The sequence below is a fragment of the Bactrocera dorsalis genome, chromosome 2 (assembly GCF_023373825.1).
Source record: "Bactrocera dorsalis isolate Fly_Bdor chromosome 2, ASM2337382v1, whole genome shotgun sequence".
NCBI lineage: Eukaryota > Metazoa > Arthropoda > Insecta > Diptera > Tephritidae > Bactrocera > Bactrocera dorsalis.
Window position 1 is genome coordinate 10,547,061 of NC_064304.1, and position 27,366 is coordinate 10,574,426.

General features: G+C 34.1%; 3 protein-coding genes across 7 annotated transcripts in view; 1 reads left to right on the forward strand and 2 right to left on the reverse strand.

Annotated features, from left to right (window-relative positions):
* The first annotated feature begins 2,082 nt into the window (after positions 1–2,082).
* The window catches only part of LOC105223659 (atlastin-like), a 96,687-nt gene continuing 71,403 nt past the window's right edge, over positions 2,083–27,366 (forward strand). Inside the window, exon 1 of the mRNA XM_049447172.1 lies at positions 2,083–2,128. Within this exon, the coding sequence (XP_049303129.1) occupies positions 2,098–2,128 (31 nt within the window). The 5' untranslated portion in view covers positions 2,083–2,097. The remainder of the gene's footprint in view (positions 2,129–27,366) is intronic.
* LOC125776201 (atlastin-like) overlaps positions 6,198–27,366 on the reverse strand; it is a 44,913-nt gene continuing 23,744 nt past the window's right edge. For 3 of the 5 annotated variants that reach the window (XM_049447181.1, XM_049447179.1, XM_049447177.1), the window contains exons 2-12: positions 12,139–12,362; positions 10,247–11,026; positions 9,896–10,168; positions 9,683–9,835; positions 9,502–9,618; positions 8,448–8,585; positions 8,262–8,378; positions 7,657–7,791; positions 7,469–7,588; positions 7,264–7,407; positions 6,198–6,493 (exon numbers count right to left, since the gene is read on the reverse strand). In XM_049447181.1, the coding sequence (XP_049303138.1) occupies positions 6,284–6,493; positions 7,264–7,407; positions 7,469–7,588; positions 7,657–7,791; positions 8,262–8,378; positions 8,448–8,585; positions 9,502–9,618; positions 9,683–9,835; positions 9,896–10,168; positions 10,247–11,026; positions 12,139–12,354 (2,403 nt within the window). In that variant the 5' untranslated portion in view covers positions 12,355–12,362 and the 3' untranslated portion in view covers positions 6,198–6,283. Of the gene's footprint in view, positions 6,494–7,263; positions 7,408–7,468; positions 7,589–7,656; positions 7,792–8,261; positions 8,379–8,447; positions 8,586–9,501; positions 9,619–9,682; positions 9,836–9,895; positions 10,169–10,246; positions 11,027–12,138; positions 12,363–15,489; positions 15,639–25,640; positions 25,758–25,821; positions 25,975–26,038; positions 26,312–26,386; positions 27,167–27,366 lie in introns of those variants that run through there. The other 2 variants (XM_049447180.1, XM_049447178.1) reach the window with 2 other exon arrangements.
* LOC125776205 (uncharacterized) lies at positions 21,871–24,060 on the reverse strand. The gene is made up of 3 exons (XM_049447189.1): positions 23,275–24,060; positions 22,920–23,217; positions 21,871–22,860 (listed from the first exon to the last, which is right to left on the reverse strand). Exons 1-3 carry the CDS (start codon positions 23,806–23,808, stop codon positions 22,472–22,474), a joined length of 1,221 nt encoding a protein of 406 aa, XP_049303146.1. The 5' UTR covers positions 23,809–24,060; the 3' UTR covers positions 21,871–22,471.

The window sequence follows — 27,366 nt, forward strand, 5'->3', positions numbered from 1 at the left end:
CAATGAATACAAGTAAACCACGGTAGAGGAGGAGTAAAGAAAGTAATCAGCTGATGTTATGTAAACAAAGGGCACAGCTGAGAGGTGCCACTGTAGAAACGCCAAGTGTAGTCCGGGGTTGAGTTTCTATTTGAATCCAAGATGGCCGACTTTTAACCGGAAAATGGTTGCATTGTGTTATTTTCTTATAATTTATGTAAAAGTTGTCCCAAAAATATTGGTTATATGTAAAAGTTTAATATATTTTCAAAAGAAAATCGTTTTATTTTAATATATATTCTTAAAGATGAGAACAATATGAGCAAATACATGAAAAATTAAGTTTTTTATTTATGCCTCTTTTTAACTGTGGTAAGTCAATAAATGTTCACCACAGAAAAATGTTACGAACAAATAAGCAACCATGCCGAATAGTGGGGTCTAGATTATGCTCATTCACAGCCATATTTACATTTTTGCCATCGTAACGAAGGTTTTTACAAAGACAATTTGTTTTAGTTTATTTCATGGTTAAATCCTTTGCGATGGTTTATTTAGTTATTTTAATCTATAAAAAGTGTTTACAATTTTCATGGGACGATAAACATCAGATCGGCTGCGATTTTATTCCAATAAAAGTACGAAATAACCAAACATGGCCACGTTAATATTGCTGCGTAATGGGTCTGGTGCTGTTACAATTTTATGATTTAAGAGATAGTCAAATGTAGTTATCAAATTAGTTGGCCGTGAATTCGAGACAAAATTTTAAATTCAATGGCGTTCTCGTGTAAGAGATCGCATTGCTAGGTAAGCTAAAATTAAACTTTATATCAAAAGATTTACCATGTATTTTTTAAATTCTTTATAGAATCAGCAAAGGAGCTGGTGTAGAACGCTAGTCCCAAACCAATGAGCTTTGTGCTTGAGGGTGGAAGCAACTTTTTGAAGAGCAAATACTACGGTGAGCACATTCGGATGTTGCATAACCTATTGTAAATTGCGCTTAGAATCCCGGTACTGCTGGTCAGGTTTATCAGGCTGTTGGGTAGGTTTTGAGCAAAATTGAATTTACATACTTTCTAATAGCTAAACACCCACCTTGCAGGCCAAAGCGTTACCATTTGAGCGAATTAAGTGACTGGTTTCATCGTGTTATGCGCAAAGATGAAAAATGGTGGGGATACCGTCATTGAGACATGTGTTGTGATCCTACCATCTTATTGAAAGCCAAGTTCACGAATGTATTACCGATGTCGTTCCCTCCAACATACCGTGGTTGAAGAATTTTGGTGTACAATCAATGGAAGAGCAAGTACCATGAGAATTATGACCATATCGTGCTGCGCAATATTATGATGCCGAATTGGGGAGTGGGGGGAACCAGCTCCACCAAAAACCGATAGAACATCGGGATGAACTACGCAAATAATAAACAACACTCATCAAATGAAAGTTGGCAGCGTTGGTGACTAAGCAGCAATTTGAAAAAGAAACATTTGCATCTACGCGAATTACAATTCGTCTTTACATCTAGTGAACTATGGTCGATTATGAATGGTGTGGAAGTTGATATTTAAACTTTAAAAAACAAATAAATGTAATTTGGCTAATATTGATATTTAAACTTAAAAAAACAAATAAATGTAATTTGGCTAATAATGAGCCGCTATTAAAAGTTAAGGAATTTAAGTTGTATTTTTAATTGGGCCAAACAAGTTATTATCGATTTGAATAACTTCAAACGGAATATATTTCGAACAATCATTTATTTTTTTAAATACTATGGCGGTATCGCTACTGAGCATGGCAAAATAGTGTTTCGTGAGCTAATTTAAACTACTTTTTACTACTATATAGATATTGCAAATTCAAAAAATAATTTCTTTAAGAATCCTTTTTATTTAAAAACTTAGCTTAGAACTAAAAAATAGTGTGGTAAATCTGTTGGGATAATCAAACATTCCATTTGGGAATGAGTAGGATTCCTGATCGCCGGCGTATAGCTAAATTCTGACATTTAAAACGTGTACGTAGTTTGTGATTACAAAAATGTATAATTAAAATATAGAAAACATGGCTATTATAATTATCTCTTGATTTATCTTACAATAAAAAATGTGTTTTACTGTTCAGACGAATTGTTATGGTACGTAATATAAAATTTTTCACAATAGTTATCTCTTATGGTCCACTCATTATCAAATATAATTTCCATTTTGTCCATGAATAAGTTAACTAAAACGCTTAAAAATATATAGCATATTTATCTATATCATGAAGGTATAATTAATTTTTGTTATAACAGCTAAAATCTTTACTCTATAACAAAAATTGAAAATAGTATTTATAAATGTACAAATATAGTACTATAAATTTATAATTTAATATTATAGCATTTTCGCTTTCTGCAACCCGTTTTAACCTCTCGCCACCCTTATTCACCAGAGGTGGCCACGATGTTGTTGTTGTAAAAGTACACTTGAGGGGTAGCTTAAGTACTGTGAATGGCTCTTTTTCTATGGTGAATGGGACTTTCCCTACTCCTCTATACCATGAAGTAAACTGAAAGTGCTACCAGTAAACTTTGTTCATTACAAATATGTAGGAGGATGCCACCATGGTATATGCTGTCATGGATGCCATATAAAATAAATACTAAATACAGGGTTGCTACAACTATTCATTTTTTGATCTGTGTGCCAACCTGATTCTTTCTTGTATTGAGTTGGGGTGAAAACAAATCAAATATGTTGTAAACAAATTTTACATTTTACTGTAAAATGGAAAGTAAAGCTTTAACATTTGAAGTTCCAAACAAACGTAATTGTGTAACTTTAATAATTTCAGCAGAAAAATGTATGTATAAGCACTATAACGACGAATTGCACGGAGCCAAGCGAACGTACCAAAGAAGAACATGAAAATAAGACTAGTTTCACCAGCGAAAGGACTCAAAATTCTGGGATCTAGTGAATAGGAGTGATGCTAGATCCAATGTCAGGTAACCACCATTACAAGAATTAAGTCCACGATATCCAAAAAATCTTTAAAGCATTTTGGAAAATCAATCATGGCATGGAGCCGAAATTTTGCCAATTTTTGTTTATCTCCACTCGGGTAGGAACACTTGTTCATGTTGAAGCAAAATGACTGGCAGTATTTTCAGGGACATTTTAACAGAGCATTTGAGTGGAAATTAAGCCGTTATTATATCACTGGGTTGGATTTTTAACAAATTAATAAGTCAAGGTCGTTAAGAAGCAAAAATACCCCAGATCAATGTATCCCACTGATTCGAATAAAGCACAAATGCCACAGCAAACTGATTTTGCTCAAAAATTTCCCTAATAAAATACTAAACTAAATAAAGTTTCGAAATTTTTTATTTATTTTTATTTTGTTGCAGGTGGGTTAGGAGTTAGAGAATTTTCGGGTCATAGAAGAAAAACATACAATTTTTTAAAAAGCTGTAAAATATAGATTTATAAACAGTTTTATTTATTATTTTGCACAAAGTAATTTTAATCTGTTTAATTTCGTTAGTCGTATTGAAATAGGAATTTAAAATTGGAAAGGAATGCTAACCAATTTTGTCAGCATTGATACTTACTTCCGTTTAGTTTGTTTGTTTGATTTCCGCTAAATTAAGCTAACTCCTGCATTTTTATTCAAGCTTCCTTCATTCACAATAACAGTAGCTCTTGAGACAACCTTTAGTAAAATGTTACCATATCTCTCAAAGATTTTAAAACAGTTTGACTATTATGAATGGCTCAATGACACATAACAGTCCAAAAAGCTTTTTTTTTTGTTTTTTAAAACAAACAATTTAAAATGAAACAAAACTGCTTAAATGGTAGAATATATGTAAATGGTATTATTATAAAACCAAGGGATTACTAAAATTGTATGGGTACGGAAACAAGCATTTCTCCACCAAAGAAGGAAACGTAATTTCCGCTAGTCAGGTTGACTCAGATTTAAATACTATAATGAAGTGCTATCTATTTGATACCCTAATAAATAATAACAGTATAATGTATATTAGCAAGCGAAGTTAGTTCCTTCTCCACCTGGTCTTTCCAACGGAGTGGAGTTCTTTCTCTGCTTCCCAAGGCGGGTATTGCGTAGAATACTTTCAGAGATGGAATGTGATCGTCCATTCGGGGGACATGATCTAGCCATTGTGGCCGTTGTCATTAAACAAATAGACGAAATTATCTACGACTTCGAATTTATGACAGTTAACAGTGACGTGGGAGCCAAGTCCATTGCGACGACTGTTTGTTTGATGACAGAAGATATTTCGTCTTGCTCTAGTTTACTACCAGACCCATTTCGCTTCGATTCCTTATTCATTCTGGAGAAAGCAAAAACAACGGCGAGGTTGTTGAGGCCAATGATATCAATATCATCGGCGTATGCCAGCAGCTGTACACTTTTGTAGAAAGGGAGTCGCCTTGTCTGAAGTCTTTTGCGATCCTAACGGCGCTTTTGGTATTGCTAAACTTTAGTTTACACAGCTGTATTCATTTTTCGGTTCAAACAATGACGCATAAAGGCAGCTCCTTTTCGTGCTGTCGAAAGCAGCTTTAAAATCGACGAGGGGTGTTGAGTGTCGATTCTCTTTTCACAGGACTTTTCCAAAATTTGGTGCATGGTCAATAAGTTGTTGATATTCCAGGCCTAAAACTACACTGATAAGATCCAAACAGTTTCTTTCACACAATACTCTCGATAGAACCGTATATGCGATATTAAAGAGGCTTATCCCACGGTAGTTGGCGCTGATTGTGCGGTCTCCCTTTTTTTCTGTTTATGCCCTGGGCATCAGTCACTAGATCACTTCTGGGGATTCTACAAGTGTATGTTCGGGTTTTGAAACCTTCTGTTAGTCGCCGCATCTTTTCGTAGAATTTGTCAATCTCTTCGTACTCACACATTTCGGCCTCTCTCTTTGTCTGCAAATGCGTCTCGTTTCCCTCTTTAAGTCTCGGTATCTACCCTGTCTCGCGCGTGTTATGATCGGTTGTAACACTGCGAGATAGGCAGTCTGCTTTCTCTCCATTGCGTCACAGCACTTCCCATCGTACCAGTTGTTCTTTTGCTCTTTCCGAAAACCAATTATTTTGTTTGCAGCTAAAGCTTTAACATTTAATTGTAAGGGGCTTGAAATGCCATCCCATCGTGTAGTTATACCGAGTTGCTAATGAGTGCTCTCAGAGAGCAGGAGCGCAAACCGAGAAGAAAATCGTTCGGCTGTCTGTTGCGATTGCAGCTTTTTGATCTCGAACCTTTCTTGTGTTTGTTGTTATCTTGGCTGCAAAAAGATAGTGGTCAGAGTCATTGTCTAAAACACTGGAGACGTGTCTTCCATGTATCACAACATCATCGATCTGCTTGACGGCTTTTCAATCCGGGGGCTTGATGAATTTTCTTATGCTGGAATCTTGTACAACAGATAGAGCTAAGCGGTACAACAGATGAGTTGTGATTTTTCATAATATAATATTAAAGTGCGTACTCGGAAAAACCATATTTGCAAGAGATGCTAACAAAACAACGACTCTTCTCCATAGTACTGGTATACCGACAAATCCAGGGAATTATGGGACAAACGAAAGTTTTAGTGCTGAAAACATGTTAAACTTATTCAGTTGTGATGGCAAACAAACAATACGAATTCGCGAAACGATTTGTGAAAAACTGCAGTGATTCAGACAAGGTATGAAGATGCATGCCGCCGAATAAAGTTGGGAACTTGGACATTGTCGTATATACACCTGTGTTTTCGTTCGGACATTCCGAAAAGCAATTTGCAAAGTTTCGTGATCAATTTGGGGCTTGATAGCGCCTGGTATCTCCAACAGGATAATGACCTAAAGCACACATCCTGTAATGTCAAGAAAGGTTTACTTTATAGTGGAACTGTTTAGGTGCACTATTTCGCCCCATACTATCACCGGAACTTAAACCGACAAAACATTTGGTGGACGAATTAAAAACACAGAGAACTAAAGAATGTTTTGGTGCATGAGTGGAACCTAATAAAGGCTAAAACCAAAAAAAAATCGTATTTCCCATGAACAATCATTTGGGGTCAAAAATCAAATTTGGGTAAAAATTAAAATTTTCTTTAAAAAATGCCGCCATTTATTTTACTAGCATATTCACTTTTTTTAAATGAGCTTTGTTTTTAGTAAAAGAAGGAGATGTTGTTGGGTAATACTTTTATCCTTAATATAAAGTTTAGAAAAATTCTTTATTTCACATTTAATATATTTTATACAATTTTTAAATTTTAGAGTGGAGGAGGAACTTTTAAAATAACCACACAACCCACAGCAGCCACCCTTAAAAGTACACCTTTTGCGATTTTTTTTAATGTTCCCATATCTTCCGCTCTTTCTTTGTACCATTCGTATACGGCTTTAGCTTCGCGTTTCAATTCTTCCAGATATTCTTCATGAATTCCTTTGTTAAACAGTGCGGTGCCTTCGAGTTTTTTATACTTTATGTAATAAGAAAAAGAAAGGCAAGTATTAAACAAGGGATAAGTTCGGGTTTAACCGAACATTTTATACTCTCGCAGTTTGCATAGATAAAAGTGCGAGAAATTCACTCAGGTGCTAACAAAATTTTATATAAAATATGGTATTTGGGGGTACTATAGACTCGATTTTACCTACAATATTTTAGCCAATGGCACGCAACGATACACCGTGATGACACAATTGGGTGATATATGCGGTATAACATCAGTCGGAAGTTCGAAAATCTTTGTATAAAGTAAATTAAGGGAAGGATTGACCCGATTTAACCCATTTTAGACTTTCAGACATAATATTATGTGGAAAGGCTCTCTACGAATGTCAATTATATATAATATATGGCATTCATTAACCGTTTTGTTCAGTAAAAAGTCAACTAAAAGCACTCTTGTCCTCGTAGTTTTGGTTCGCTTTGCACAATTTTCTGTCATAAGGTGGCACACTTCGAGGGCACAATTCGTGACGTACGTTTATCCCGTTATATTAATTGCTTCAAGATTTATGTAATATAATGGAAAGGAAAGAATCAGACGGAATTTAAAATTGTGTTATATGAGAAATAGGCGTGGTTTTAGTCCGATTTCGCCCACTGTATTATACGAATGTTAAGATAATGCTATGTACCGAATTTGACTGAAATTGGTTGAGTAGATCCTTGATATGTGGTTGCAACTTGACGTAATATTGCGAGAGCATAAACATATCAAAAACTTATCAGAGTAAAACTAACCAAGTCACACGCTTCTTTGAAAGCTGTATTGTAAGTACTGTGAACGCCATCAACTGAAGCAAGCAGGCCGATTTCCTTAAGAGATTTCAATAAAACTTCTTTTGCTTCTTTCTTCTTCCATACGCATTCTTGCTCGAACTGAAGCTAAAGAAAGATGTATATTTTCACTGGTTAGATATCCAATTGTACATACATATGTACATACCAAACGCTTGTTATTTTGCGATCCATAATACTCGAAAAGTTCTTCAATTTCTCCAACCAGTTGTTGGCGCTTTTCGTTTATAGAATTTTCCGAAATCCCGTCAGTTGGTAAAGCTTCAAACTGCAGCAAGTGCAAAACATATTATATAAACATATTTATGCTAATTATACTGTATCAAAGTTCAGTACCTCTTCAAGAGCCTTCATTTTAACCTCCTCGTGTTTAGATAAGATGTTATCATTTGTTAATACACTTTTGCAAGTATCCTTCATTGAGCCTTCATAACTCATCTTTAACCGTGTCAATTGTAGATCTAAAAATTCCTATAAAGGATTTTATACAAAAATTATGGTATAATGAAGTAGGTTATTATACAAGTAGAAATATGTTAATCTGAAAATAAGATAAATTTCTGATGGACCCTGTGTTTCCTAGCTGTCAACAAAAGTCAGCGGCATTTTATTTGCATTGGCAAATGCCAACATTAATAACTGCACTTCTTTATTGTTGTGATTTTTTCTTCCAGCTAGGCGCACAAAGGTATTGACGTTATTTTAAAAGAAATACGTTTTTTGAAACAGTTTTTGTATATAATAAAATGTTTTTTCAGTTACCAATGAAGCTAAATAATCAATTAACATTTCATCAACAAGATCAATAAATATTTCGTGTTATAACTATTTAACTTATTAGGCCCTCGCTCCGTTTTATTATCTGAAAATTCTAATCAATCATTTATTCCGCCTCACTCGACTCGAATTTTTAATTAGTTTAGAACATTTGTTTATACTACCTCTTTTTTTGCGCTCCCCTCCTTGTAAGAATTAAAGGTTTTTTCAACATATGTAATTAGCTCCTTTTCACATTCGTTAAAGAAACTTTCCGCGCCAACCTGCGATGCTCCACGAAACTGAAAGTAATCAGGGAAATTTTATTGCACGGATGTTTTTCAAATTAATTTTATTTTTTGATTTTTTACCATTTCCAAAGCCCGATGCTTTGCGTCTGCATGTGTTGTATTCAAGGCTTCTATGGATTGGTCCGTATTGTTCATGAGTTCTTTGTATAACTTCTTCGCTTCGGCAGACTTCGCAGTAATTTTGGCTTTGATCAAATCCTATAGACAAGAAATGCATAAATATGTGTATATGTCAGGTGTTATAAAACTCTTATGTTGAGGTAAATTTCCTTAAGAGAAACTTGTGAAATTCAAAAACGATTTTTATCCAATAAACGTATTTGAAAAGTTGATAAGGCAATAGTTTCCGATTGACTTAGAACTTTTCATACCACCTCAGAGATATATTTGACACGACAGTCGGGTCTACGTAACCGGAGCGGACCCGGATATTTATCGGACTGTCAACTCGGCAGAATTCCGCCGCTACAACAACAACAACATGGGCGATGAAGGAAGTAAAAATATTTTTGATAACAATTGCGATGTTTTAAGTCACTTTGAAGTGTAAATTTTGTCGTAAAACACAACTTTTTCTTTTGAGGAGCCCGCATTTTGTCAAAACTCAAAATTTTGACTAATACTTCGAACCAATACTTGTATTCTTCAGTTGTAATAATAATAATTTTTTGTTTTGGAATTTGAGATCATTTTAAGCAGGAAAAATTTTCTCACTGTCAGATGCTGCTGGAGATCGATTACGGGATCAAAGGAATACAATTTTTTTCAAAGTTGAAGTTCATTTAAAGCTATAAATTAAATTTAAATTTCTTTTATTTATTAATTAAATAAAAAGTGCATTACAAATAAAAAACGACAAAAAAAAATCGCGTAGTGTCTATTCAAAGGGAAAAACTTTCTTTTGGATTTTGTTCTACGTTACATGTATGGCAAAGTTAGTGTTATCTTTAATCGATAATACATTAAAAATTAAATTTTGTGCTTATCTTTCATGAAAAAAGCCCATGTTTACTTGCAAGCGGACATAACCCTTAATATAAAATATAAAAAGCACAGAAATAAAACGGCTACGGCTATTAAGCTATTTTATTCATTTTGTTCTTGTGCTACCTACCAGTTTTATGTCATTTTGTTGCCTGTATTTGATGAATTGTTTTTCAATAGCCTCTTGAAGCTGCTCACGAATCGGTTCATGTTTTGCCGCTGTACTGTTCGATAGACACGAATCAAACTGCAAAACCATATTGAGAAAAATCTATAAAATGTTAACGCAATTTATGAACCCTTGTATTGACCTGTTTTAGTATATCCTCTTTTACAGCTTCCATTTTGCAGTTAAACTCATTTGTAGATGTATATGCATCCCCCATAAGCAATTCATCCATAGACTTCTCAAAATCTAGAATGCATTTATTCATATGGCTTAAATAATTGACTTCGGCAAGAGCCTAAGAAGCAATAATAATAGCTTATATTATTTGTATTAACGAATTGTGATAAAATTTTACCAATTTAGCTTCGTTAAGCTTGCGGAATTGTTGAAATCTCGACGAGCAATAGCTTTTAATTTTTTGACAATATTTCATCAAAAAATATATTTTGCCCAATAATGGTTTGTCCTTATAACATAAAATTGTTTGCTCTACATACTCCTCATGCTGTCTCTTTAGTTCTTCTTCCGGAATATATGGTTTGTCGGGACTGGTTAATTCTGTCATTTTGCTCTCGTATAATTCTTCGGCGTGTGTAGCATGGATTTGATTATTTGCCTCTGCAGTAGCCTTCAAAAGAAAATGTACGTGCAATAAGTTTATAATTTCTTGGCATCTGTTATAAAATACTAATAAATATGTATGTACCTTAAAAATTGTTGTAGGCTCTGGGCACTCCTTGCTGTTGAATGATTCAAAATATAACCGAATGTAGGTCAGAAGATGATCGATTTTTAGTTTCTCCCCGTTTATTTCTTTGATAATTAAATTTTCTGGTGCCAAAATTAGGGGAATGAAGTCGCGTAAGTGTTCCTTGAACTCGCCACGCAGATCTTTTAAACAACCTCGAAAATCGGGTTCTTCGATACCGTAACCGGGCTGTGGCATTAAATAACAGTCAATTTCGTTGAAACTACTTTTCACATTCTCACATAGTTGTTCATTCTCCTCCGGTCTTTTGTCTTTCCGAATTAATGTTTGCTCAAGTAATTGTTTACCACCGAGCGCTCCGAATGGAGCTTCATCTCTATGGAACCAGTCGCGTATTAAAAATTGTAATTTTTGAAACGGTTTTTTCCCCGTATTCTCCATAGCAATACGCGCATACTCGGTGAATAACTGCAAATGCTGTAGATCGTCCTTTTGTATATTAGATTGAATATTGAAAATTTGAACTGAAGATATCATTGTGCTTAATGCAAAAACATTGGCACAGTCCTTCATGGTACTGTCGCAATCGAAAGTGCCCTGCGTGTCCATTAAAATTATTGCAACTTTTTCTCCATTTGGATTATCATATAGGAAGATATCAGACCATATTAAAATTCCAGTGGTATCGCGTTGCGAACCGCCTCGCCATGAAAACCCTTTAAGTGGTGCATTCTCATCGCCGAGCCAATCTTTTTCACTCAAGTTATTATGAACGTACTGAAATGAGTTTCGAAAGTATTAAAAAGTGTATATTAATTATTGTTTTCTGAAATTTGATTTTTCTTTCATGAAAAGTGTTAAAATAAAAGAGAAAAACCAAAGAACATACCCTTAAAGTTTCAGATTTTCAACTAGATGTTCGATTGATTCGTATTGATCGGTCTTGCCAGGTTTTTGTTAATAATGAAATTGAAATCCATAATCTACAAGACATTTTTTAACAACAATGGAAAGGATAAAATCGGGTATAACCGAACTCCGAAAAGGAGAGTATCCTAATTTGTAAGGCCTAAGGCTGGGAAATATTTTAATGTCTTGGCAAAACTATATACTTTGTATCAGATTATTGAGAATATTTTCCATGAGGCAGTCCAGAATAGCGAAAATCATTAGATTTTGTATATAGAGGCTAGGGTAGTTCATTGCCCGATTTCATCCACTTTTATCGCAAAAGTATAGTTAAAAGTTATAAAAAATATTTTCCGCATACTCACTTTTGACACCAGGGTACTTTGTTATTCGGAAAATATACCATATAAATTGCTTTAAGATATCTCATAAATTGACTGGTATTTTCGACAATAGACAGTCGAAGCCATTGTATAAGGTCAAAGCGGACTTGAAAAGCTATAATGAACATTTTAAGCTGAGAGCTGTCACACCTTAAATTCACTATTTGCTCGATGTTTTACTCCACTATCTTTTGGTGTTAGGTTTATTTATGGCGTCGTGAAAGAATCCGCTGGAATTTATGGTATATGGAAAATAGGGTGCTTATAGTTCAATTTCCTCCTTTTCAAATTGTAAGTTAAAGATGATATTGTTATGCAGCAAATTTGGTTAAAATAGGTTAGATTATTCGTCAGATATGAGATTTCATTAGCATGACGAGCTAAGTCATTTTAGTCATGTCTGTCTGTTTATCCTCAATTTTCGACCAAGAATTTTGCAATCGTTCTCGGATCACTATTGATAGGATCAAGTTCTTTTGGATTCAATATAATTGACTGATCTTCATAATAGTCGAAGCATTAACATATTACATTATGATTGAAAGGTGAACCCCAAATTTATATTCTTCTATATTGTAGATGAAAGATAACACTTACTTTTGCGTACATGTAACGTAGAAAGAAATCCAAAAGAAAACTTTTCCCTTTGCGAAAAGCTCCGGCTACGGAAATCACAGATACTACGCGATCTTTTATTTTTTCGTCCATGAACATCTTATTTAATTCATCTTCATTTAATTGCAGAATGCAGCGAGATCTAGACGAATCATCTTCTCCGCAAATGCTTATAATTTGCATTGGTTTTCCTTGCATTGTGAACACTGAAAATAAATATCATTAGACGATTCGTATTACATTGGACAATGATCTTAACCTCAATGTTAAACGATCAAGCGATATTGCTTTTAAGTGAAATGCATACATTCACACATTTTTATCAGCCCACTCTCACCTATTGCGGACTTAACCCCATCTTGATAAGAATTTTACAATTAGGGCTTGTGTCAACTGATCAAGTCAAAACAGTTAATCCCATAATTTTGCATAACAGAAAAAAACTATACAATTCTAGGGATTATGAATCTTTCGTTTTCGTTTTCGATGGACTGACGACCGGAACACATAGAACGCGACAGACTGTACAGCTGTCGACAGACAGTTGTGCAGCTGCCTCAATAGCAGTCGGTCGCGCTCTATGTGTTCCGGGCGTGATATCAAAGTAATCAACTTCTGCAGAACAGATTTTACAGGCAAAAGTAAAATTGAAAAAGAAATCATCAGTATTTTGTAAATAACGTAAAATTGTTTTCCTATTACGGGATGGCCTCTCTAAGCTCATCTTTTTCATACCCTTAATAGAGTATATTAGTTTTGCAACGAAGTTTGGAACACATAAAAAGAAACGTCTGAGTCTCTATAAAAATTAATAAGTTAATAATTAATAATTGATATACATATGTAAGTGTTGATTAGTCATTTTGCAAAGTTTTTGGTAATTGTCAAACCTAATTTTCGAAGAATATTTAAATAATAATTCGTATGATTTAACGCAGTAAACAATTATTTTGCAGAGGAGCGTAGACTTATGGGGTTACATGGGTTTACAGGTTTCAAAAATAGACATCAACACAACAATATTACCATAAATTTTCAAGTTAATCCAAATAATAGTTTCGGAGATATAGCCTTGAGAACTTGTGTGCTCGAGGCTAGCTAGGCTAAATGTGCCGTCTTTAAAGCTTTTTTCTCGAAACTGTGATTTTGAAGTCAGTTGGCAAGGGTTATCGAGAACTTTACTGGCGTAGACACCGCTTACGCGATTATAGCATTCTATTCTCGAGAACTACTCAACCGATTTTCATGAAATTTTACACAGGTTTTCGAGATAATATTTAAAACAAAAAATCGTCGAATTTTGACTGAAATTTTAATTTTTTTTGGAAAAGTCTGCCAAAAATTCAATTTTCATTTTTTTCTTTGTCAGTTCTAAGTTAAGGTTTCCTGTAAGGAGTGATCCTGCCAACTCGGGCGTATCTTTTTTCCGAGGGGTCACCGGAAATGGCATCGAAATGGCCGATTTAAAAATATCTTTCCCCAAAAATTTCTGTTCTTTGTTGATAGTGTATGTTTGTAACAATAAATTTTTTTAATAAAATATTTAATTTTTTAAATGAAAAAACACTGTTTTTTACCCGAGGAAACCCCTGTAACCCCCTATGAGAGCTGTCAATTTAAACCAATTTTGACAAGAATTTCACTTTGTGTCATCAAGTTAAAATCTATATTATTGCTTAAGTTGTGGAAAATGTTTTAAGAATCATTCGGAATAACCTATATGGTCTAAAACAGGTTTTGAGCTAACGATTTTTAAAGTTGAAATTTTGTAGGGATTATATAATTTTGTTCGTCGGGATTTGAGATATCCGAATGAAATTTAATACGTGGATGCATTTTGATATTCTATTGATCATTTGTAGGAATCGGACAACTATATCGTATCCATATCATCAACAGATAATTCAGATTTTAGACCCATAATATCTTTGTCAAAGTTGTTCAGAATAATCTGAACTTTTTCCGCATACATGATTTTATAGAAAAAAATGCACTCCTTCTAATGTACAGTGCCTCACAGCTTATTTTATGCAAGTGTAATTATGAAATGTGAAATGCAGTATTTTGACAGCAATCGATCGGGTTCATGACGATTGACAGGATCTGTGGACTTATTAGATGTGAACAATTCCGTATTAGCTACGTCTGCACTTTTGCCGTTTAGGATCCCTTGTTTCTCAGCACTTTGGTGTAAGTTTTCTTTTAATATACACCCAATTCTTTTTTTACACGATTTCTTTTTACACGGATTTGAAGTTACACGGTTGAGACAAAACTTATTTTTGTAAAAAAAATTAATTTACTACGGTTTCAAAATCATTGTCTTGTAATTATGTTTGTTTTTACCACACTTATCACCATTGCTGAAATGAACATACATATGTACATAGTAGTAACTGAGAAATCCCCTTATTCCATAACTCTTACCTACACATTTTGTTCGCATGATATTTACATTGCTGAAATGGATATCTCCAGCGATTACACCGACTTTAGTCCAGTTCAACAAACAAACAATTGCGCTTGTTATCAAGAAGCGACGAATAATTTTATAGTTTTCAACATTTTTACGCGGATTTCGAAGTAAATATAGTTCTTTATTTCATCTTAAACGGTTTTCAGATGACATGAAACGTATCCCCCATTTTACTATAGGAAACGCCTTTTTTTTACACGGTTTTTTTGCACGGATTTCTGAAGAACGTATCTACCGTGTAAAAAAAAAAAGTTGGATGTATTTAGTTACAACGGTCTCTCCATAATACACTTAACAAAGACCAATTTTGCAACGCCGGCTGCAGACATACATATGTATGTATGTTGTACATGCCCATGCCACAACACTGCTACCTGAACTTCAACTCGCCGGCAAAAATTACTGCGTTCCAGAAGTTTTCGATAATAGCATTTTGTGCACATCACAATAACCCGATTACACATATGTACATACATATGTACATACACATCCGCAATACCAAACTCTCTGCCGTGCCAAGAAAGACGTCATCACGTTATCTCAATTTTTACTCAAGCTATCGCTTGCAATTCTTGATCGACTAACAATGACGTTAGTTAAGGCAAAAAAAAATACAGAAATATCTTTAAATAAACACATACCGAACAAAAACCGTGGCATATCGTTTATTACTTTTGCATAAATACTAAATTTGCGGCGGAGCCAAAAAACGGATACACATTATTTTAACAAGATCCCAGGGCGGAAATGGGAGAGTGAAAACGCGTGCACTGATAGTCTATTAACTCTTTCTTAGTTAATTTTTAGCCTGTTCCCCTTAACTAATCCGATTATATACTTTCCCATTATATACTCACATGTTTTTATTTATATGTATACAAATATGAAGACTTCTAATAATAATAATGCCAATAATACTCCACTTTTCTTAGTGCTGATCCACTTTCCAATGTAGCGTAAAACAAACTGAATCGATTTAGAAGACGTGCATGTGTACCTTTCGTTCAGTCTTCACGTTAGCGATACGATCACAATAGAATCTACTGATGATACGATGTTCAGCTAACAATTGCTTTAATTCGGGGATTTCCCGAATTAAAATTATGGTTATCGTGAATACCTCATTTTGTTTAAAAATGTATGCGTATGCGGTGGTTTCTCGTATTTTTATTATTGTTATTGTTATTGTGAATAGTACAAATTGTTTTTGTAATTACATTCATCGGATATTATAAACATACATCTTATCTTATACATACATATATGTATAAAAATGAATCGCAAAATGTGTTGGTAAGCGCATAACTCAACAACGCTTGGACCAATTTTGCCAATTCTTTTTTTAAAATGCTCTTTGAGTTTCAAGGAAGGTTTTTACGGCAAGAAAAATTCGAATAATTGACGGAAAACCCTTAAAACCAGCCCTTTTCTTTTTCCCATACAAACGAATGGATGTTTGTTTATTAGTAACGCTGAGAGAACGACTGAACCAATCTTGATGAAATTCTCAGGGAATATTCTGTGGGGATCGGGGAAGGTTTAGAAATAAAAAACCTGCATGCCTTTCGTGAGGAAAAGTCGGAAAATTGGACAATTCCAAAAAGTTAATTTATTCCATACAAATTTTTTTTTCCAATTTTTTTGTTTTGTTTTTCAATTATTTGAATCGTTCAAATTTGTCGTTTGTTTCAAAAATTTTTGAAAACTATTCAGTGAAAATGTTATGTGTGTTGCACACAAAGTGATCAATTACAAATTGAAATTTGTTACGATGCCATGAAGAGGTCGCGCTAATATTGGTCGGCGTTCTTTTTGGCATCAACATACATTAGTAGCCCAAGGCACATGACCGAGTACTCCCAGGATACGGTGACATACGTGCGGAATTATGGATCGCGGTCAATAAGCAAGCGATCGTCACGATGTCACAGCACGACTTTTCAAACAACAGCTTCGATGGACTTTATCTTGAAGCAACGTATGTACATATATATGGTGCTGTTAGATGCTAGATGTACTCTGTTGAGTGGCAAAAGAAAGGTTTGCGCACGCACACATTCTTCTTTGTATTGTGGATGATGGATGGTGGTTACACCAGATCAAATTGATGAAACCATTCAATCATTCGGCAATTCCTGATGCAAAGAAAGATCCAGTATTATACGAAGTGATGAAAACCAATAAGGTTCATGGACCTTGCAGACACCACAACTCCACTTCGGTTTGAATGTCTGTCAATAAATGCACGAAACAGTATCCACGTACTTTTCTTTCGGAAACACAAACTAGAAATGATGGATATCCACTCCATCGGCGTCGCTCACCAGACGACAATGGCAGAACATTTAGCATTCAATTTAGAGGCGTAAGTATCGAAGTTGACAACACATGGATCGTACCATATTCGCCACTGTTGCAGTTTGGTGTAATCGATAAAATACGTTTGTAAGTACGTCACCAAAGGAAGCAACATGGCAGTTATTGGTCTTGAACGATATAGTCGATACGTGAACTGCACTAAAGCGCTTTGTTGGCTATTTACTTTTGCAATTCATGAACATCCGTTTGTGAGAACATTGCTCTATTCGGAAATACCTTGATATTAGGGGCAGTCAGACCGAAGCCTATTAATTTGGTAATGCATTAGTTAATACTTCGTTAAAAGGCTTAACTGTGAACACACTTCTTTGCTCTACCTTGGTAGTATGGTACATTTTATTCCGAAACAGCTGATTCAATTTTATTAAAGAGTAAAAATGCCTCAACAAAGTGCAAAATCAAAAATTGTCAGTCCTTTAATTGAAAATTATGTGGAGCAGATCAAATTTATTACTGGTAAGTACTTTAAATTGATGTACAGAGGAATAGGAGAACAGTTGATGTGATATTACCGAGTAACGAAACAATTATCAAGCTTGCCAGATGGATAGTTTGATACTCGGTAGAACGATAGTCTTTTAATTTTACAAAAACAAAATACATGTAAAAAACTACCGAACAACGACTGACGAATTAACAAGGCTGGTCTGAATACCCCTATTATACATGGAATGCATCGTCGAATAGTTACGCAGAAAGCAAGGCCAACCAGTAGATTGACATCCAGGTGTCTTATCAACTAATGCATTAGGACGAATTTACACAATCCACCCGAAAAACGACGATTAATGTATGCGGTTCAACTTTATTTGAGTCATTGCTTACTGTGAATGGTATATGGGAATATGTGCAAGTTTTGGAGAAGTAAGCCTGCAATTACAATTGCTGGAACACGTTAATTACTGGAATGAAAATGAAGTTCGCATACTTTTCGATATAAACATCGATATTGCCAAAGACATTTTACATCGTCTTCGCTAAAAATTGGAAATGATACAATTTCGGTTGATACTTCCGGTGGTTCGGTATCAATTCCATCTTCCCTTTATCAATTCACGAAAGATGAACTCATCACAAATGTTCGAACATTGGCCAAATTATCGTAACTACGATTCCTTAAGTGCATGCGCAATGTTAGCTGCCAAAAATACCGATGTTGTTGACTTAAACTGGAAGATTCAAAGTCAAATTCCGGGAGACTTGCGCTCATACAAATCGATCGATCGTCTTGACAATGAAGACGACGCCGTGAATTATCCAGTGGTATTTCTAAATTCTTTGGACAGGCTTGGTATGCCACCGTATCATTAGCGTCTCAAAGTAGGATCCGTCGTTATTATGTTTCGCAATCTTCATGCGCCGGAAGTGTGTAATGGAACCCGACTGATTGTGACGCACCTATCGAATACAAGGGGGAGAATGCTACGAATTCCTTTGAGGTCTAACGATTTCTCATTTAAGTTCAAAAGTATTCCGTTTCCAGTAAAAATTGCATTTGAGATGTCAATCAACAGGACCTAAAGATGGTCGCATAGTGTGAAGCATAAATTTGGAAATGCTATATTTTTCACACGGCTGTGGCGTGCTTACGAGTTGGAAAACCATCTTTTCTGTACACCGGAACAGAAACCAAAAAATGTTTTTATAAAGCTGAGTTACATTGAAAAAAAAAAAACAAAAAAAATGAAATGATAAATTTAACTTTCTTTTCATTTCAAAATACATAATTTCACGAGGACAACGGGTGCGGGGTCAGCTAGTCTCTAATATATTTAACATTTTATACAATTTTTACAGAATTAATTTTTATATTCCTATTGACCTGGCCTGGCCTATTGACTTTTTTTAAATAAACTTTATTTTTTGTAGAACAAGGAAATGTGGTACTTTTATCCTTGTGACTGTATATATAAGGAAATATAAATTTTAGAAAAAATCTTTATTTCACATTTTATATATTTTATAAAATTCTACAACTTCCAGAATTGTTTTCATGTACTCTAACTATCTTCTGTAAGAGTTCGACTTCAGCTTCGCTTCTCAATACTTCCAGATATTCTTCATGAATTTCTTTGTTATACAGTGCGTCGTCTTCAAGATTTTCATACTTTATGCAATAAGAAAAAGAAAGGCAAGTATTAAAGAAGGGCTAAGTTCGGGTGTAACCGAACATTTTATACTCTCGCAATTTGCATTGATTATAGTGCGGGAAATTCACTCAGGTGCTAACAAAATTTCATATTAAAATATGGTATTTGGGGTACTTTATTTATATTAGGTAAATTAAGGGGTTAGGGGTAGTCAAAATTTTCAAAAAAATATTTTTTTTTGCATTTTCGTTAAGTGTAATATCAGTGTAATTAGTTTTTGAGTTCAAACTTCAAAGCGCTAGTGTGAAACTTTAAACGCGTTTTTCTCAAAACTATGTTTTTTGAACTGGTGACAACTGTAACTCGAAAACCGCTCACTAGATTTTAATGAAATTTATACAGCTGTAATACATAATAAACTCGGGCCTGATCGAAGGATTTTTTTTTTTTCAAAAATTTCGATTTTCTAAGATCAATTAACTGTTGATTTTTTCGCAAAAATTTAGAAAAACATTTCCTGAGGCCGCATTTTTGTTAATTTTGAAAAAAAGAAAAAATCCTCCGATCAGGCCCAGGATTATCTATTTATAAATCTAATTTTTTTTGTCCGATTGATTTTAGATTAATTTCCAAGGACTTATGGTTGTCACCGCAAGAACCTTCTTTTGGAACAGGCTCAACACAAACACCTAAAACTTTTGAAATAATTTTTTTTTGAAATTTTCGTGACTTCAAGTCAACTCATCAATAATGCCATATTACTACTTTTGTAAAATAACACGATTTAATAGCAAAAAAAAAATACTGAAAATTCTTATTCTATCCCTAACCCCTTAAGAGAAGTATTGACCCCATTCAACCCATTCCAAAGGTTCTCTATTATAATTTATATAAAGAAGGAAAAGAATCAGACGGAATTTAAAATTGTGTTATATGAGAAATAGGCAAGGTTTTAGTCCGATTTCGCCCACTGTAACATACGAATATTAGGATAATGCTATGTACCGAATTTGTCCTTAGATATGTGGTTGCAACTTGACGTAATATTGCGAGAGCATAAACATATCAAAAACTTATCAGAGTAAAACTAACCAAGTCACACGCTTTTTTGAAAGCTGTATAGTAAGTACTGTGAACGTCATCAACTGAAGAAGGCACGCCGATTTCCTTAAGAGATTTCAATATAACTTTTTTCGCTTCTGTCTTTTTTGATATGCATTTTTGCCTGAACTGAAGCTAAAGAAAGGTGCATATTTTCCCTGGTTAGATATTCAATTGTACATACATACATACATACCAAACGCTTGTTAGTTTGCGATTCATAATACTCGAAAAGTTCATCAATTTCTCCAACCAGTTGTTGACGTCTTTCGTCCATAAAATCTTCTGAATTCCCCTCAGTTGGTAAAGCTTCAAACTGTAGCAAGTGCAAAACGTATTATATAAACATATTTATGCTAAACTAATTATACTGTATCAAATTTCAGTACCTCTTCAACAGTCTTCATTTTGAACTCCTCGTGCTTAGATAAGAGGTTATCATTTGTTAATACACTTTTGCAAGTATCCTTCATTGAGCCTTCATAACTCATCTTTAACCGTGTCAATTGTAGTTGTAATAATTCCTATAAAGGATTTTAGACAAAAATTTTAGTATAATGAAGTAAGTTATTATTATTTTTTTTTATTTATACAAGTAAGAATATGTTAATCTGAAAATAACATAAATTCCTGATGGACCGTGTGTTCTCTAGCTTTCAACAAAAGTCAGCGGCATTTTATTTGCATCGGCAAATGCCGACATTATTAACTGCACGTCTTTATTGTTGTGATTTTTTCTTCCAGCTAGGCGCACAAAGGTATTGACGTTATTTTAAAAGAAATATATTTTTTGAAACTGTTTTTGTATATAATAAAATATTTTTTCAGTTACCAATGAAGCTAAATAATCAATTAACATTTCATCAACAAGATCAATAAATATTTCGTGTTATAACTATTTAACTTATTAGACCCTCGCTCCGTTTAATTATCTGCAAATACTAATCAGTCATTTATTTCGCCTTACTTGACTCCAAGTTTTAATTATTTTAGAACATTTGTTTATACTACCTCTTTTTTTGCGCTCCGCTCCTTGTAAGAATTAAAGGTTTTTTCAATATATGTAATTAGCTGCTTTTCACATTTGTTAAAGAATCTTTCCGCGCCAATTTGCGATGCTCCACGAAACTGAAAGTAATCAGGGAAATTTTTTGCACATTTTTTACCATTTCCAAAGCCCGATGCTTTGCGTCTGCATGTGTTGTATTCAAGGCTTCTATGGATTGTTCCGTTTTAAGTTCATGAGTTCTTTGTATAACTTCTTCGCTTCGGCACACTCCGCAGTAATATTGGCTTTTTCAAGTTATCAAGTTTTCAAGTTTTTTTTTTTTCAAGTCAAAGTTTTTTACGGCAAGAATAATTTCTTTTTTTTTAATTGTTGTAGAGGCTTTTTAGGAAAAAATACGTGTTGTAGAGGCTTTTGATACACATTTTCCAATTTTTGTCTTAAGAAAAATATGAGTTATCAAACGGACCGAAATACATGCATTTTTCGCGAATTTTTCTAGGGACCGAAGAAATACTATGAAATATCAAGGTTTTTCGCTTATCGAGGTTACTTATGTATTTGAGAGTGAAATAATTGATTACATTACGATTATCTTGATCCCAAGTAGATTACGTAATGATTAAGATTACAAGTAATCAAAAAATAATCAGGATTACTCTGGATTACTGAAAATAATCAAAATAAATAATTGATTCTTTTCAGCGATTCTTTTTGATTATTTTTGATTCTTTTCAATCCAAAACCCCAAACAACTTTGGTCTTTTTGCTTTTTTTAATTTTTAATAAATTTTTTTATTCAATTTTGTACAACAAATAAAGATATTCAAGAGTCTTGAATCAAGACATAATAACTAAATGTAACACCAAAAAAATAACAAAATTCATTTATAACAAAATAACAAGAAAAATATACATTAACTCCATTTAGAATTTGCTTTCAATAACACCAATTTCTCAAATGATAAGTCCGACATTGACTGGCGCCTTGGACTGTTCACTATCCCCGCAAAGGAAAATAGCTTCTCTACTGATGCTAAGGATGTCAGGGGAGTATTAAAGGCAACAAAAGCTTCTTTTAGACTGCAATGTTTTACCCAAGTGTCGTCTGTTCTTGAATTGTCATTTAAGTAACAGAAAAAGTGATGGGTCAAAAAAGCCCGACGATCACTAGCATTTATCTCAGGAGTAACATTTGTTCCTTCTTCGTTATCTGTGTCTGTATAAAGATAAATGAATTTAATAAAAATAATCTAAGAATATTCAAGCAATCCTACCGTTGAGGTCAAAATCAAAATGCCTATTATTTGCAAATAATTCATTACTTTTCAATATTTGTGCACTGAAAGCACGATTATCTTTTGCATAGAAATCGCAAATTGTGCTTAAACCCCAGGTAACTATGTCCGCTGCTGTCACCTCCGGTTTTATCCTTTGCAACACCTTGATCCAGCTCATTTTAATTTCTGGAGTTAGTGCAGTTGCCGCTAGTGCTATATTGGCCTCCGGTTTTAAAGTAAAAAATGCGTCAAACCAATCTCTTAAACGCTGCTCCAACTTAGCAACCACAGAGGAAACTTGATGCATTTCTGGCTTGTTTTGCAGCTTACTTAATCTATTGCTGAGGGTCATCAGAGTCGGAATTAAGCAGCCTGCATAGAATATACACTTACTTAATGTGAAACCGATAAAAAATACTAATACATTTTACCGTAATTCACGTTATTTTCTCCTTGAAGGTAGTTCAAGGCACGAGCAATAGGCCCCATCAACAACTGGTACATCTCCAAATACTGCAAATCGCTAGGAGAAAATTGTGACAAGCTGAGTCTTTCGCACAAAGGATTCAACTTGTCCTTGGCCCAAAGTAACTTCGTTACTGCGTCGAACAGTGCATTCCACCGAGTTACAACGGGCACAAGCAATGTCGATCCCAAGCATTCCACAATAATTTCCGACGACTTCGGCCATTTGCACTTCCTCCACAAGGCGTTGCATTTTTCGAATGTCTGGAATTCTCTTTAGTACATTATAGCTCAACAAAATCGTTAACAATTTTCAGTTACCATCGAATGTTGGATATACAAAGCCTGCTCACTTCTCAAAATCTTCACGTAATCGGCGGAAGCAAGTAAATTCAGCATGTGGCTGCAACATCGAAGATGCTTTGGCAGCAGCAGCTCGTTTTGGAAAACTGGCAAATCGTTTTCGCTTTCATCTTCATGAGAAGTTTCAGTTTCCGTACACCCGTACTCCTTGAAAGCCTTAACAAAATTGGATCCATTGTCTGTCACCGTCATAATAACATTGGACGGGCTCAGACCAAAGCCGGCATAATTTTCGGCAATGACTTGCGCAATTTTTTCAGATGAGTGCACGCCGAATATTCTCCTGCAAGCAAGAGCAGCCGACTTGCGTTCCAGGTTCTCTGTGAGCCAATGGCAAGTATACCCCAAAAAGCTCCGGTGGTTTCCAGACCAAATATCCCCGGTTATACAGAAGTGTTTTACGGAGGCCAGTTCCGACTTGATTTTGTGTACCACTTCACCATAATGCTCCTTCAATTTTTTTACAGCTGCTTGCCTGCTCATTATCTTCATGCCACTGGTCTGCAAGAGGTCTATTAAAGACCTTCTTTCTAAAATTGAGACAGGCAGTGCCCCATCAACAATAGCATGCAAAAGTTTTCTATCGAAGGCAGCTTGCGCAGAATTGCCAAAAGGGCTGCCCGACTTTAAACTTTTGTATTCCGCATACAATTCGCTATGTTTGACCCTTAAATGCTTCACAAAATTGGAGGTCACGTCAGCAGTAGCTCTTATTTTCCGATCACATCCGACACATTTTGCAATTGTTGACTTCTTATTCTGATGAAAATCTGTGAATTCATGTATGTATATAAATATAATTTTCAAAGTTCAATTCATTAAACACTTACAACAACACCAAACACAACAATTTAAATTTTAAAACAAACAATACTAAAACAACCCTAACTAATTTGAACCATATGCACATAAAAACTAACTTTTACAATATCCGTATAAAATCTCGCGTTGAAAATAGTTTTTCCAGACACCTCAAAAGACTGGTTTTTTATAGAGCTTCCAGAATTTTTTTTTGAAGACCCTTCTCCTCTGGCGGGGACTTGGCACGTAATTGTTGTCCAAAATTTCATCATCATTTGAGAAGTCGCTTTCTCCAAACACCAATTGATCAGTTTATGACATGTTATCTTCAAATGGAGCGTTTTTGCACACAAAACACAATTAATAACAACTGACTGACACGTGAAGTATGAAGTATAGATTATATGATTGCACTTTATAAGCTCTTGTTTGACTTCTTAACGTAAGCGTACCAACAAGTTAACAACCGTTCTTGAATTCTAACACTACTCCCTTCAGCATTGTTGTTTTTCATACAGGTGTAAATATCAGCTACTCTCATTGAAGCTTATTCTGATGATCAGAACTGGGAAATTTCGCGATGGAGCTGATTAAATTGAATGGCTGAATTGCTATTAATAATAGCAAAAATATCATCATTTATAATATAATATTTATAATAATATACATATAAATGCATATATGTATCTCTGAATCTGAGGCTCAGATTATACAAAAAACAATTTAAAAAATTTTAATAAAAAAATGTCTTAAAATTTAAAGAAAAAAGTTGTTTGGTATTTTGGATTGAAAGTAATCAAAAATAATCAAAAAGAATTGCTGAAAAGAATCAATTATTTATTTTAATTATATTATTTTCATTAATTTATAATAATCCTTATTATTTTTTGATTCTTTATAATCGTAATCATTACGTAATCCCAATATTTCAAACGCACAATTAAATAATCATTACGATTCTTTTTAGAAAATAATCTAACCGATTACTAATCGTAATCATAATTTAACAGCTATAGTTTTAAGCCACTTTGAAGTGTAAATTGTGTCGTAAAACGGGATTTTTTCTTTTGAGAAACCGGCATTTTGTCAAATTCAAAATTTTGACTAATCCTTCGAACCAATACTTGTATTATTCTGTTGTAATAATAACAATTTTTTGTTTTGGAATTTGAGACAATTTTAAGCAGAAACAACTTTCTCACCGCCAAATCCCGCTGGAGATCGATTAGGGAATCATAGGAATACAATTTTTTAAATCATTTAAAGATATAAATCAAATTAAAATTAATTTTATTTATTAATTAAAAGGGAAAAGCTTTTTTTATTTCTTTCTACGTTACATGTATGCCAAAAGAAGTGTTTTATTTAATCAATTAAAATTAAAAATTAAATTTTGTGCTTATCTTTCACGAAAAAAGCCCATGTTTACTTGCAAGTGGACATAACCCTTAATATAAAATATAAAAAGCACAGAAATACATATAACGGCTACGGCTATTAAGCTGTGTTCTTGTGCTACCTACCAGTTTTATATCATTTTGTTGCCTGTATTTGATGAATTGTTTTTCAATAGCCTCTTGAAGCTGCTCACGTATCTGTTTATGAATTACCGCTGTACTGTTCGATAGACACAAATCAAACTGCAAAACCATATTTTGGAAAATCTATAAAATGTTAACGCAATTTATGCACCCTTGTATTTACCTGTTTTAGTATATCCACTTTTACAGCTTCCATTTTGCAGTTAAACTCATTTGAAGGTGTATATGCATTCCCTATAAGCAATTCATCCATAAAATTCTCAAAATCTCGAATGCATTTATTCATATGGCTTAAATAATTGAGTTCCGCAAGAGCCTAAGAAGCAATAATAACAGCTTATATTATTATTTTGTATTAACGAATTATGATAGAATTTTACCAATTTAGCTTCGTTAAGCTTGAGGAATTGTTGAAATCTCGACGAGGTATAGCTTTTAATTTGTTGGCAATATTTCTTCAAAAAATATGCTTTGCCCATTAATGGTTTGTCTTTATAAGATGAAATTGTTTGCTTTTCAAACTCCTCATGCTGTCTCTTTAGTTCTTCTTCCGGAATATATGGTTTATCGGGACTGGTTAATTCTGTCATTTTGCTCTCGTATAATTCTTCGGCGTTTGTAGCATGGATTTGATTATTTGCCTCTGCAGTAGCCTTGAAAAGAAAATGTACGTGCAATAAGTTTATAATTTCTTGGCATCTTTTTATAAAATACTTATAAATATGTACCTTAAAAATTGTTGTAGGCTCTGGGCACTCCTTGCTATTGAATGATTCAAAGTATGACCGAATGTAGGTTAGAAGATGATCGACTTTTAGTTTCTCCCCGTTTATTTCTTTGATAATTAAATTTTCTGGTGCCAAAATTAGGGGAATGAAGTCGCGTAAGTGTTTCTTAAACTCGTCACGCAGATCTTTTAAACAACCGCGAAAATCGTCTTCTTCGATAGCGAAACCGGGATGTGGCATTAAATAACAGTCAATTTCGTTGAAACTAGTTTTTACATTCTCACATAGTTGTTCATTCTCCTCCGGTCTTTTGTCTTTCCGAATTAATGTTTTCTCAAGTAATTTTTTACCACCGAGCGCACCGAATGGAGCTTCACTTTTATGGGCCCAGTCGCGTATTAAAAATTGTAACTTTTGAAACGGTTTTTTCCCCGTATCCTCCATAGCAATACGCGCATACTCGGTGAATAACTGCAAATGCTGTAGATCGTCCTTTTGTATATTAGATTGAATGTTGAAAATTTGAACTGAAGATATCATTGTGCTTAATGCAAAAACATTGGCACAGTCCTTCATGGTACTGTCGCAATCGAAAGTGCCCTGCGTGTCCATTAAAATTATTGCAACTTTTTCTCCATTTTGATGGTCACATAGAAAGATATCAGACCATATTAAAATTCCAGTGGTATCGCGTTGCGAACCGCCTCGCCATGAAAACCCTTTAAGTGGTGCATTCTCATCGCCGAGCCAATCTTTTTCACTCAAGTTATTATGAACGTACTAAAATTAGTTTCGAAAGCATTAAAATGTGTATATTAATTATTGTTTTCTAAGATTTGATTTTTCTTTCATGAAAAGTGTTGAAATAAAAGAGCAAAACCGAAGAAGATACCCTTAAAGTTTCAGATTTTCAACTTAGATGTTCGATTGATTCGTATTGATCGGTCTTGCCAGGTTCTTGTTGAAATGAAATTGAAATC